This window comes from Sphaeramia orbicularis, chromosome 21 (assembly GCF_902148855.1).
Source record: "Sphaeramia orbicularis chromosome 21, fSphaOr1.1, whole genome shotgun sequence".
Lineage (NCBI taxonomy): Eukaryota > Metazoa > Chordata > Actinopteri > Kurtiformes > Apogonidae > Sphaeramia > Sphaeramia orbicularis.
Genome location: NC_043977.1, coordinates 3,645,129 through 3,657,889, shown reverse-complemented (window position 1 = coordinate 3,657,889; position 12,761 = coordinate 3,645,129). Strand labels below are relative to the sequence as shown.

The 12,761-nt window shown below is 38.9% G+C and overlaps 1 protein-coding gene across 1 annotated transcript in view; it reads left to right on the top strand.

Moving 5' to 3' along the window:
• lrp1bb (low density lipoprotein receptor-related protein 1Bb) overlaps positions 1 to 12,761 on the top strand; it is a 930,516-nt gene that overhangs the window by 593,185 nt on the left and 324,570 nt on the right. The window contains exons 28-31 of the mRNA XM_030124596.1: positions 2,670 to 2,801; positions 3,064 to 3,291; positions 5,424 to 5,598; positions 7,001 to 7,095. Coding sequence (XP_029980456.1) covers positions 2,670 to 2,801; positions 3,064 to 3,291; positions 5,424 to 5,598; positions 7,001 to 7,095 — 630 coding nt within the window. The remainder of the gene's footprint in view (positions 1 to 2,669; positions 2,802 to 3,063; positions 3,292 to 5,423; positions 5,599 to 7,000; positions 7,096 to 12,761) is intronic.

Here is a 12,761-nt window from a genome sequence, read left to right as displayed (position 1 = left end):
GAAACGTTAAATAGAGAGCAAAATTCATTTTGTAACTGACACAAAAGTAGCTGTGGGTCTTTATGGGTTAAGAATTTTTTTTTTTCACCAAAAGAACATAGTGTTTTTACTTTCCAAGACAATCTGAAAGGGCTCATTTATTTGTGTCGGCTGTCATACTGTCATGGCAAAAACAAATCTGTTAAAGTGAAAAATATTTATTTCCGCTGTATCCCAAAGACATCCTTTTGTTTAATTATTATATTTTTGATTCTATTACTTCTGATACAAAGGTGTCTAGCCAGGTGCTCTGCATGACAGCAATACTGTGGGCAACTGACGAATGAGACGCTTTTCAACCACAAATTTAATCATCAATCATAGAAATACCTCAAAAACATTTTTAAAAAATCTGAATTTGATTGTATCGTGTCTCTGTGTTCTTTCCTGGGCTGTCATGCTTTTGTGAGGTTTTTCTCTGGTCTTAGTCAAATGCAGTCGACCAATCTTACCTGGAGTACGAGTAAAAACTGGTGAATCTGAACAAAATAAGACAATATGTGGCAACGACTGTCAAAATAAGTGACTGAGTTTTAGTTTGAAGAAGAAGCTTGGTCAGAATGGTCCCAGAGAACGGACTTCCCACAAACACAAGTCTATCTGTAACTGAACGGCTGTGTACTTGTGACCTTTAACCCCATCTCTGCTGTATTTACTCCATCTGCTCCAGAACATATTTCCCTTAAATCACCACAGCGTCACCGATTTGATTTCAGTATATCTGTACTAGTATTTACATGTCATTTACACGTTTTGTACATTTTTCAAAACTGTAATACATGTCGTCGGTTCAGCCGAGCACAGCTGCCCGGGTCCTGGTCAAGCCGGCATGAACTGCATCTTGGGAATTATTTCCCAGCCAAGTCTACGTGAGTCACCAACCAGTGCATCCTTAGTTTAAAGGTGCAGGAGACTGTTGTGACCAGTGTTTCATCAAATCTGTCAAACCCCAGTCATATCCTCAGTATCAAATCCGTAAGTCTGTCTGTCATTACTCACCTGAATCTCTTGCATCACGGGGAACAAACTTGGGCATCTTCGGAATTTTGTCGCGACATGCATTGTGGGAAAGGGAAGCTTGCATAGCCACCTGAAGGCTGGTTTATGCTTACTGTGTCAGCGAGCTCTGCGCGGCTTCACGCGGTCAATTAACAGTCGGCGGCCATTTTCACAGCCCCGCCCCTTCACACGGCTCATCTCAAGCGGAAACTTTCCGCGTCGTGCACCTCAGAAAATTTGTAAGAGATGCGCGGACAACATGGCTGACATTCAGGAGCTCCTGGTGGTAGAAGTACAGAAGTACAAACACTGGTAGGATTCATCACACCGGGACCACCACCACAGCTGTGGGGTGAACAATTCATGTAGGGAAAGAGGAGGAATGGGCAAAGAAAAACTGGAAAAACATTCAGGACAGATGTGTAAAGGCAAAAGAGACCGCCAAAGGGAGAAGTGGAGACCCAGGGGGGAGGGGCCAAACGTCCCACGGATTCTGAAAGAGTTGAGCTGGATCTGGAATTTTATTAAACACAGGGAAACAGACACAGATTTCCCTCCAGAGGAGGTAAGTTTATTGATAACTATGTGAAAACAGAAAACAAACTGATGAATTTTCTTCTTCTCTAGTTTTTTACTGTGATAGACGTGTGTTTGTGGCACACTGCCCCCTGCAGTTTGGGAGCAGACGCTGCACGGAGATGCCTGAAGTATAAAAGCACCACGCGGAGTCTCGTGCTGACTCCCCACGTCTATTTTCCGCACGTCACGTTTGTGCAGCGAACATAAACCAGCCTTTACAGCAACAGTTGCTACAGACACGACGTGGAAACAGCAGGAGCTCCCTTCCCTCTGTGCATATTCCTCCAACCGTTTCCACGTTTCAGCTGTTTCAGCGTTGTGTTTGTTTCATCCATATAATATCTTGTGGTTGCGCTGCCACTGTCAGGCAGCTGCACGAGCCTTCGCTTCCTACACTACTCGTCGCAACAAAATTCCTCAGATTCCCAGCTCCCTCCCGGCTCTGTCTGTAAACACATGGTTTGTTTCTGGTGGATGGCACTTTGAAACTGTTCACCGTAATGCAAGAGATTCAGGTGAGGAATGACAAAGACTTACGGATTCATGATACTGAGGATATGACTGGGGTTTTACAGATTTGATGAAAAATTGGTCAGGAAAGTCTCCCACACCTTTAAGCTAGCAGACAAGAACAACTTCCAGGTATTCCATGTGTTCTTGGTTTATGCAAACTTGCAGTTGGAACAGAACTGGGGCTGCAACTGATAACATTTCACAAGAACACGAGAACAGAAGAACAGACAAGAACACATTTCCTAAATGTCCTCTAAAATTAACATTTATTTGTAATATAGTAGAGTAAACTATTATTTGATCAAAAATAAACTAATTTTAGTAAAAAAAAAAAAGTCTCTGTTTTGAATGTCTGGGATCACCAGAAATGTGTGATGTTAAAATATTGTCATGAGCCAAAACAGGGTGGAAACCCCTGCTATAAGCATTGGATTGTAAATAGTATAAATTCATGTCTCTGTTTTGTCTTGATGCTGCCATATATGCTGTGAATTGTTATCTTCCCTTCACTATTCCTTTGTCTCTCCTCTCGCTTTCAGCCTCTAACCCATGTGAGGAGAATGATGGACGCGGTCCATGTTCGCATCTGTGTCTCATCAATTACAACCGCACTGCATCCTGCACCTGTCCACACCTTATGAAGCTTTCACCCAACAAACAGTCGTGCTTTGGTGAGCCACTGCACATTCCTCAGTGTTCGTCTGCTCTTCTTTTGTTCTCAGTGTAAAATATTAGAAGAGGAGAGGTGATTTGTTATGAAAAAAAATGGATTTCTGCCCTTTTGGTTTTGTTGATTTTGATTGACATCAGCATTTGCATCAGACTGATGTGATCACAGTCTCAGATGCATCTGCTGAAAAGAAAAAAAAACCAACAGTAAAGGTCAGCCCAGTGCCCTTTCTTCAGTGTTTTATATCTCCATTATATCACCAGCCTTGAAAAGGTTCCTCCTGTATGTGCGGCGCTCTGAAATCCGAGGCGTGGACATCGACAATCCGTACATGAACGTAATGACGGCGCTGACGGTGCCAGACATTGATGATGTTGCGGTGGTGGACTACGACGCACAAGAGGAGCGGATCTACTGGGCCGACATCAAAACCCAGACCATCAAACGGGCCTTTATAAACGGAACCCAGCTAGAGACCATTATATCTGCAGGTGGGCGCTCAAGTCCACATGCACGGAAAAAAACACAGAGCAGGACTGTTGACATTAGAATAGAATAGAACAGGATAGAATAGAACAGAATAGAATAGAATAGAATAGGATAGAATAGAATAGAACAGGATAGAATAGAATAGAATAGAATAGAATAGAATAGAATAGAATAGAATAGAATAGAATAGAATAGAATAGAATAGAACAGAACAGAATAGAATAGAATAAAACAGGACAGAACAGAATAGAATAGAATAGAATAGAATAGAATAGAATAGAATAGAATAGAATAGAATAGAATAAAACAGGATAGAATAGGATAGGATAGAATAGAATAGAATAGAATAGAATAGAACAGAATAAAACAGGATAGAACAGAATAGAATATAATAGAATAAAACAGGATAGAATAGAATAGAATAGAATAGAATAGAATAGAATAGAATAGAATAGAATAGAACAGGATAGAATAGAATAGAATAAAACAGAATAGAATAGAATAAAACAGGATAGAACAGAATAGAATATAATAGAATAAAACAGGATAGAATAGAATAGAATAGAATAGAATAGAATAGAATAGAATAGAATAAAACAGGATAGAATAGAATAGAATAGAATAGAATAGAATAGAATAGAATAGAATAAAACAGGATAGAATAGAATAGAATGAGTTACAATAGAATAGGATAGAATAGGACAGGACAGGATAGAGTAGAATAGGATAGAATTGTTTTTTTTGTTTTGTTTTGTTTTTTGGTGCAACAGGGTGGGAATGTTCATGGGTTTGGGTTTAAAAACAAAAAAACAATGACTATTATATTTTTCTGTGACTCGGTATGTAATTAAACACTTTAAACAAAAAAAGAATAGGATAGGATAGAATACAATAGATCTTGATTGTTACTAGTTTCTTTTCCATTGGATATCTGCACAAAACTTTACTGATATTTACTAAATGTCGGAAAAACAACAATTAAGCAAAAAAATCCTGAATTAAGCAAAAAAAAAAAAAGCCTATGGAGCAAGTGAAAATTATCTTGTTCAGATTAGTGTAAATCAGATTTTTCGGATCTAATGTCTATAAATCAGTTCTTATATCTCACTGAAAAGTTCCTCTTTAGGTGATTCTGTCAGATTTTAAGTGTGATGAGATATTTGGACTAGAAATGAGAAAATACACTTGGTCAGATTTAGATTTTTACAGTGTGTATCTGTGAAACTTCAGCCAACCAGTATTTAGGACTAGATTTGTGTTTATCACCTAGTCAAACTTCACTCCTTTTTTTCTGGAAACATTTGTAGACCAGTGTTATTTCACTGTCCATTAGACTGGGGGGTGGGGGGTTTTCAGGCAGTGGGGGGTACTTTTGTTTTGCTTGTGTAGCCGTTAATCCTTTCATGCACAGTGGCCACTACAGTGGACAGCTATTTGACAGCTGTTCTGTTCATGGATTTTGTTATTTTAGTTCCATGTCTGCCAACACAGTGGACTCTCATGCATCATCCCATACGTTGCAGTTCATATAATTACTGTAACTTCATAAACTTGATCTGCACTAACATGTTTGAGTGTAAATCAGTTGCTTGTTGTTGTTATTAGACTGTAATTAGCAGTTTTTTTTAAACAAAATGAAGACAAAAGTAGCACTGGGTTTTTATGGGTTAAACAAAAAGATTCCTTTTTTCGCATAGTATCCCCATGGAGTGAGTAATCACCAGTATTATAGTATGTTAAAATGTTAGAAAACATCAGATGAGCTGCATTAAAACTGTTTTTATGTCATAGTTTTCACACAGTATATCAGTAAAGACGTTTCTTCTCTTCAAAAATTAAATGCATGGTGTCCAGCTGAATGGACATTTTTGCATCTCCGTGAAAAATAGGTAAAAAAAAAAAAAGTCAATCACATTGTTTTTTTATGCCTAGAGGAATAAAAACACTCAGGAAAACAAAAAAAAACTTCATTAAGGCTCTCATAATTCGTGCATGAAAGGGTTAAAAATAAATACTTGGGGTTTTTTTTACTATACACATAATTGCTGTCATTTCCTCTCTTTGACAAAAATTGCCAAAAAACACTCAAGCTTTTTTGCTGTTGCTGTTCCTTACATTGACATCTCCTTGACAGACATCGTCAACTGCCGCGGTCTGGCTTTGGACTGGCTTTCCAGGAACTTGTACTGGCTCAGCTCCGAAAATGACGAGTCGCAAATCAATGTGGCTCGCTTTGATGGATCCCTGAAGACCTCCATCATCCACGGCATCGATAAGCCAAGGTGTCTTGTAGTGCACCCCGCCAAGGGGTAAGTAGATTAGAGCGGGCCGTGCACTCCGTCAGCCCTTCCCCGTCGACGTACGCCACATTATTACACAACCTCAAAAGAGACGCCGCCTTCATGAAGCCAGCCTCGTTGTTGTAGAAAACATGTTTTTCAACCATGACATGTTTTGTAGATGTTGTCAGTGCTTTGGTTATAGTTGCTCACATCACATTAAAGGTTCAGTGTGTTAGTAGCGTCTAGCAGCGATGTGACGGTAATGCGCCTTAATGCTGGATGTCATTCACCACAAAACGGATAAAAGAAGGTTATTCTGAGCTGCTGCAGAAAAAATTGCCCCTCGTCTACATATAAACAGCTCCTTCAAAGGCAGCAAAAGCTATCCGGTGTTATTTTTGTGTGATTATACACTAATTTAAACATAATAATGAATATTATGTTCCATCTGTGCCATTAGAGCAGGGGTCTCAAACATGCGTCCCAGGGGCCAGATGCGTCCCGCCAAAGGTTCCAGTCCGGCCCCTGGGATGAATTTACAAAGTGCAGAAATTCCACAGTCCAGGCTGTGGAACTCATTTTAGTGTGGGTTCCACATCCAGACCAATCTGATCTACAGTCAAATAATAACAGCAGAAGAACCCACAAAAAAGAAGGACTGCAGATTTTCTTCTCGGTTTGATGTGAAAAAAATAATCTTACATTAAGCCTGTAAGTAATGACAACTTCAAACTTTTGTCTTTGTTTTAGTGTAAAAAATGGCATTAAATTATGAAAATATTAACATTTACAAACTATCCTGTAACATTAAAATGTGAATAACCTGAACAAATATGAACAACCTGAAATGTCTGAAGAAAATTAAACACAATTTTAACTATTTTCTGCCTGTTCCTCGGTGTTTAGTATCTTTGTGGCAGATACTTCAGGGCAAAAATAGGGCTGACAAGGCCACTGCAGGACCCACAAAAACTGAAGTCAAGGTCGTCATGTGGACTGATGGACGAACAACAGTGTCTTTGTAGCTCTGATCCATAATGCACATGTAGAAATGATAAGTTGAGGCAGAATATTGTTAAAATTGCACTTATTTTTCTTGAGAAATGTCAGTTTTTTCAGGTTATTCACATTTTTTCTTTGATAGTTTATAAAAGGAAGTATTTTCATAATTTAATGGGGTTATTTTGCACTAAAACAAAAACAAACATTTGGAGTCGTCGGTATTTACAGGTTATTATGCTATTATTTTACTGGTCTGGCCCATTGCAGATGAAATTGGGCTGAATGTGGCCCCTGAAAGAAAATGAGTTTGAGAGCCCTGCGTTTAGAGCCTCCTAAATGGAACACACTGAACCTTTAATTGATTCTTTTTCTCTTATCTTGTGTGCGACTGGTTCACTTACTCTTAAGCTCACACCTTCCTCCGCAGGAAAATCTATTGGACAGATGGCAACACCATTAACATGGCGAACATGGACGGCAGTAACAGCAAGGTCCTCCACCAGAATCAGAGGGAACCTGTAGGTCAGTATGACAGCTTTGTGTTAACCATAAGCCAGACCTCCCACTTCCAAAGCACAGATGAAACCGAGCCCAACAGATCGGACTAAACATGGCAAGATGAGAACGTTTACAGGTTCAGCCAATAACGCTCTCCGCTCATATGCTGCCTTAAACACAGGGAGGAACGCGTTTTTTTCAACTCCCATTCACACATTCCACCAACAGATAAATCATTCCATTTCCTGAAGTCGGACTCGCTTTACGAACTGACTGAGGCTACGTTCAGACTGTAGGTAAATGTGGCCCAAAATCAGGTTTTTGGTGTAAAATACAGTTCTTCATCTTTTCATGGTCATCAGATATGACCATATTTAGACGTTCAGAGGCTCTGTAGTTGCCATTGGAAACACCGTCATCTTCTCCAACATTGATTCACCAGTAAAACCCATAGAGTTGGATTAATGACAGTGGATAAAATGAATAAAAACCTTGCAAAATAGTAAATAATGTGGAAAAATAAGCAAAAAAATCTACACAAATAGCTTACATCAGCGCACGTATAGACATGATGACATCAGCTGGATTGATGCCAAAATAAGTTTGAGTACATGCGAGGGGTGGGGTTTGTTGTGCATATTTTTGGTTTCTTGGGTGTAATTTAATATTGTAATCCATATAATTTCAGCTCTAGTTCATATTAGCCCATTTTTTCAGAATTATAATGCCATAAACTTAGCTGTCATACATGCATCAATAGTAGAGCACTGTAAAAAAAAAAAAAAAACGGTATTATTATGGCAGCAGGGGTGCCGAAAAAATACTGTTAAATAATGGAAAATAACCATCTCATAAAAATACGGTAATTTTCCATAATTAAAATACAGTTTTTTGCCCTAACTTTACATGAGATTTTGCATATTTTTTTTACTTTTTAATGTTTAATAAAGAATATTTTCATATATTAAAACAATCAAATTACCTATATATGTGTATGTATATATATATATATATATATATATATAATTATAAATAATTTTCAGTGAGACTCAGTTGTCCAATCCACTGATAAAAACTGTATTTGGACAGTTTATCAGTGCTTATACATGTTATACATTCACAAAAATACATTTATTCAACATTTTTGTTGTGAAACCTCCCATAATTACATAAGATATTTGTCAATAACAAACAAGTCTGATTAAACTCACAGAACAAATACTTCTTTTACGGTTAATTGTCAGTAATTTTATCTCGTTTTATTATTTTTTTTTACAGTATTAAACTTTAAATTAACAGTTTAATCTCATAAATAGAAAAGAAATATTTGTGAAATTACAATACATTTGTATTTTAAAAGTATTTTTCGGTGAAAAAAGAAGAAATTTCTTTTTAAAAAAATGGAAATTTTTTGGTTATACAGATACAGTTTTTTCGTGTTATTTTACATTTGACATGTAAAATCACAGTCTGTTTTAGCCATTTTCATTAATATTTTCCTGTATCTTGAAAATGCAGGAACAATCTGTAAAATGAACTGTTAAAGTTCTGTTAAATTACAGATTTTTTTTTTTACAGTGAGGGAGGCTCTGTCTTTGTTTTTGGGGTCACAACAGTCAGAATAATAACAGAACAAGGTTAGCGCTCACCGTGTCCTGGGCTTTGGCAGGTGTCCTGTAAACTGAGCGGTCCAACCAGAGCTTTGGGTCTGTTTCAGAAAGGGCTGCATTCGAGGCCGGTGTCAGTCACACAGCAGATTATGAACCATGTATCACACACAGCTCCTCTAGTGCTGTTGATAATATGGAGCGTAGACAATCTGAACCGTCTGAACTCCACCCACAAACCACCAACTGTAGTCTGTGTTTACACTAAGGCAGGGGCGCTGAAGGAGTGAGATGTGGTAGATGGTGGATGTTTGGGTCTTCATGGGTTAAAGTGGATCTACAAATGCACAGAATATTTCATAACAAGCAGAATATTGTTAAAATTACACTTTTCAGGTTTTTCATATTTGTGCAGATTGTTCACATTTTACTGTGAAAGGATAGTTTGTATACATATATAAACATTTTCAGCCTTTTTTTTTTTTTTTTACATTACATTTGGCAGTTATTATTTTACTTTAGTTCATATTGGTTTAAATGTGGAACCTAAACTAAAATGATTTTGACACCTTTGACATTTAATACAGGGTATGTACATACATCACTTCCCCCCCAGGCCACGCCCCTCTCAGTCAGACTGAGTGTCTTAAACCAACCTGCTCAACATGACGGAGTATAGCAGTAAACACAACCAGAGAAAAGGGAAAATCTGAAATCTGAAATTAAATGAAGGACAGTTGGACTGGACATGGATCTGTACGAGCTACCAAAGAACAAGTGGTCCATGAACACTGACATGTGGACACAAATGGAGGATCCAGACCTGATCCAGGGTGGAGGGGATCAGCGCTATTTGGACCTGAAACAAATATACATGGATTCATCAGGACTGACAACCAGGGTCCAAAACTAGGACCAGAACCAGCTGATCCAAAGGCTCCAAAACTAGGGCCCAGAACCAGCTGATCCAAAGGCTCCAAAACTAGGGCCCAGAACCAGCTGATCCAAAGGCTCCAAAACTAGGGCCCAGAACCAGCTGATCCAAAGGCTCCAAAACTAGGACCAGAACCAGCTGATCCAAAGGCTCCAAAACTAGGGCCCAGAACCAGCTGATCCAAAGGCTCCAAAACTAGGGCCCAGAACCAGCTGATCCAAAGGCTCCAAAACTAGGGCCCAGAACCAGCTGATCCAAAGGCTCCAAAACTAGGCCCAGAACCAGCTGATCCAAAGGCTCCAAAACTAGGGCCCAGAACCAGCTGATCCAAAGGCTCCAAAACTAGGGCCCAGAACCAACTGATCCAAAGGCTCCAAAACTAGGCCCAGAACCAGCTGATCCAAAGGCTCCAAAACTAGGCCCAGAACCAGCTGATCCAAAGGCTCCAAAACTAGGACCAGAACCAGCTGATCCAAAGGCTCCAAAACTAGGGCCCAGAACCAGCTGATCCAAAGGCTCCAAAACTAGGGCCCAGAACCAGCTGATCCAAAGGCTCCAAAACTAGGGCCCAGAACCAGCTGATCCAAAGGCTCCAAAACTAGGCCCAGAACCAGCTGATCCAAAGGCTCCAAAACTAGGCCCAGAACCAGCTGATCCAAAGGCTCCAAAACTAGGACCAGAACCAGCTGATCCAAAGGCTCCAAAACTAGGGCCCAGAACCAGCTGATCCAAAGGCTCCAAAACTAGGGCCCAGAACCAGCTGATCCAAAGGCTCCAAAACTAGGGCCCAGAACCAGCTGATCCAAAGGTCATTTCCAGTAGGTCGTGGACTGACCCCAGTGAATCTATGCATGATCTACTGGGACTGAGCAGATTTACTGAGTCTAGTTCAGATCCAGTCCTTTATCCAACACAGATACTACTGCTGTGGACCAGCAGGGCACCACTGCATTCTGGGAAATTAGCAGATTTACACCACCTGGTTTAAATGAACACATTATTCTGGTAATATTATGGCTTTATTGTCAGAATATGACGACTTTAATCTCATAAATCAATGACATTTTTATTAAATTATGAGTTTTTTTTATAACTACGACTTTATTCTCACAACATTGTGATTCTTTTTGTATTCGACTTTATTCTCATAAAATTACAGGTTTTATCTCCATATTTTATGTCTTTATACTCGTAGTGCCCAGTGTTTTTCTTTTCTTCTGTGGTCCTAATACTCCGTCGTAGCTTTATTCTCCAGTTTCCCCGTATTTGTAAAACTAGGTTGGCCTCAGTTTCAGTTCGTTTACTAATCATGTAGGAGCACAAGGTTCACAATCACAAAATGAAGACAAAAACCAGGAAAGATCTGATCATGAAACCAAGAGCTGCACTGAGAAGGACCGTTAGCCAAAACAATAGGTCATTTCAGGTCTGATTGGACCCAAAAATACAGCATAAATGAATGTTAGCTGACACCAAACAGGATCCACAGATCTAGGTTTGGTTTCCTGGATTTGTGGATCCACCTCCTTCTCTTTTCTTTGTCTTTTGGTGTCTGTAAAATGATAGCTCCCACTGCTTTAAGAACCTTTTCATACAATCAATCTCACAACAGCTTTTCCCAATTTTTGATTCAATATTGTTCTTCAGTTTCAACAGTATTGAAGCCAACGCTGCCGCTCATCTCCCTCTTTCTGCCACTCAGTGGGCGGAACCGCAGTGACTTCCACTAGCACTGACGTCACATGCAGACCCTCTGTACCTCCAGTGTCATTTTTGTAATTTGTATATTCACATTGTGGGCCGGATGGAACCTTTGGCGGTTCAGTTTGGGTCCACGTGCCGTATGTTTGACACCTCTGCACTAAGGGCTTCTTTTCTTATCATTTCTCAGGTGCAGTCTTTAAATATTTGCATCTTTACTTCACATACATAATGAAAGTCTCAGTTCGCTGAAGGCCAGTCCATGGGTTTGTGCGTCACTGTGTTATCCACAAACAGTAGAAAAAACACTGAGTTCACCTCCAGGAGAGACAGAACAAAACCATCTACATGTATTAATTCTGTCTCATAAATAAGACCAAAGGCAAAAAATACAGGATAATTAGGGCTCAGGGCATCCATTAGTCCAAGAACGTACCTGCTTAGAATCTGAAGTGCAGTTTTATTCTTCATACATGTTCAATATAACCGCGAGTGGGGGTTTTTGTGTTCACGGGGGGTTGTTTGGCTGTAGGGCAGTGTGTCCACGGTGGGACTGCTGGATACTTTCTTAATGCAGATTAGACTGGATCTGGACTGATAATTAAAACCTTGCCTAATATATGCAGTTTATGTAGTAATATGAGCTCTTCACATAAAATGAATACAACTGGATTGTTTAATGAAACTGCCTTTTTCACGCTTTAGAACCTGATGCTAGTCATTTTTCTCAATCTGCAAAATTGAGGGCATTACGGTCAAAAATGAGGTTATTTTGAAAATCATGACCTTGACCTTTCAAGGTCATCGAAGGTCAACAAAGTGGAACCAAATGAAAGGCCGTATGTGATTTCTGATGAGTGGATAATATTGTGTTAGTCATTATCTGCATCATTTCACAGATAGACAGGGTGCCATTAGTCCCAAAAAAAAACAAAGGTTTTTTTTTTGTTTGTTTGTTTTTTGTTTTTTTTGTCGGAGCTGGGGTGGGGGTATGTGGGGTAGGGGTGGCAGTTATATACATGGGGGTGTGGTCTGTAACTAATGTAAGTACACTGGAAAAAAATCTAAATCTTTCCAAGTGTATTTTTGTCATTTCTAGTCCAAATATCTCATGACACTTAAAATCAGACAGAATCACCTAAAGAGGAACTTTTCAGTGAGATATAAGAACTGATTTATAGACAGTAGATCTGGAAAATCTGATATCAATAAATCTGAACAAGATAATTTTAATTTGTTCCATATTGGCAGATTTTTTTGCTTGAACTAAGTAAAAAAAATCTTGAATTAAGCAAAAAAAATCCTGAATTAAGAACAGAAATAAAATTAACAATTAACAATGATGCCAATACTGCCACCTGCTGGCTATTAAAATCTGTTATTAAATGCTGTATTATGTGTAAAATATTAATATATATTATAAACTATAGTCGTGAACGTAAAACTCA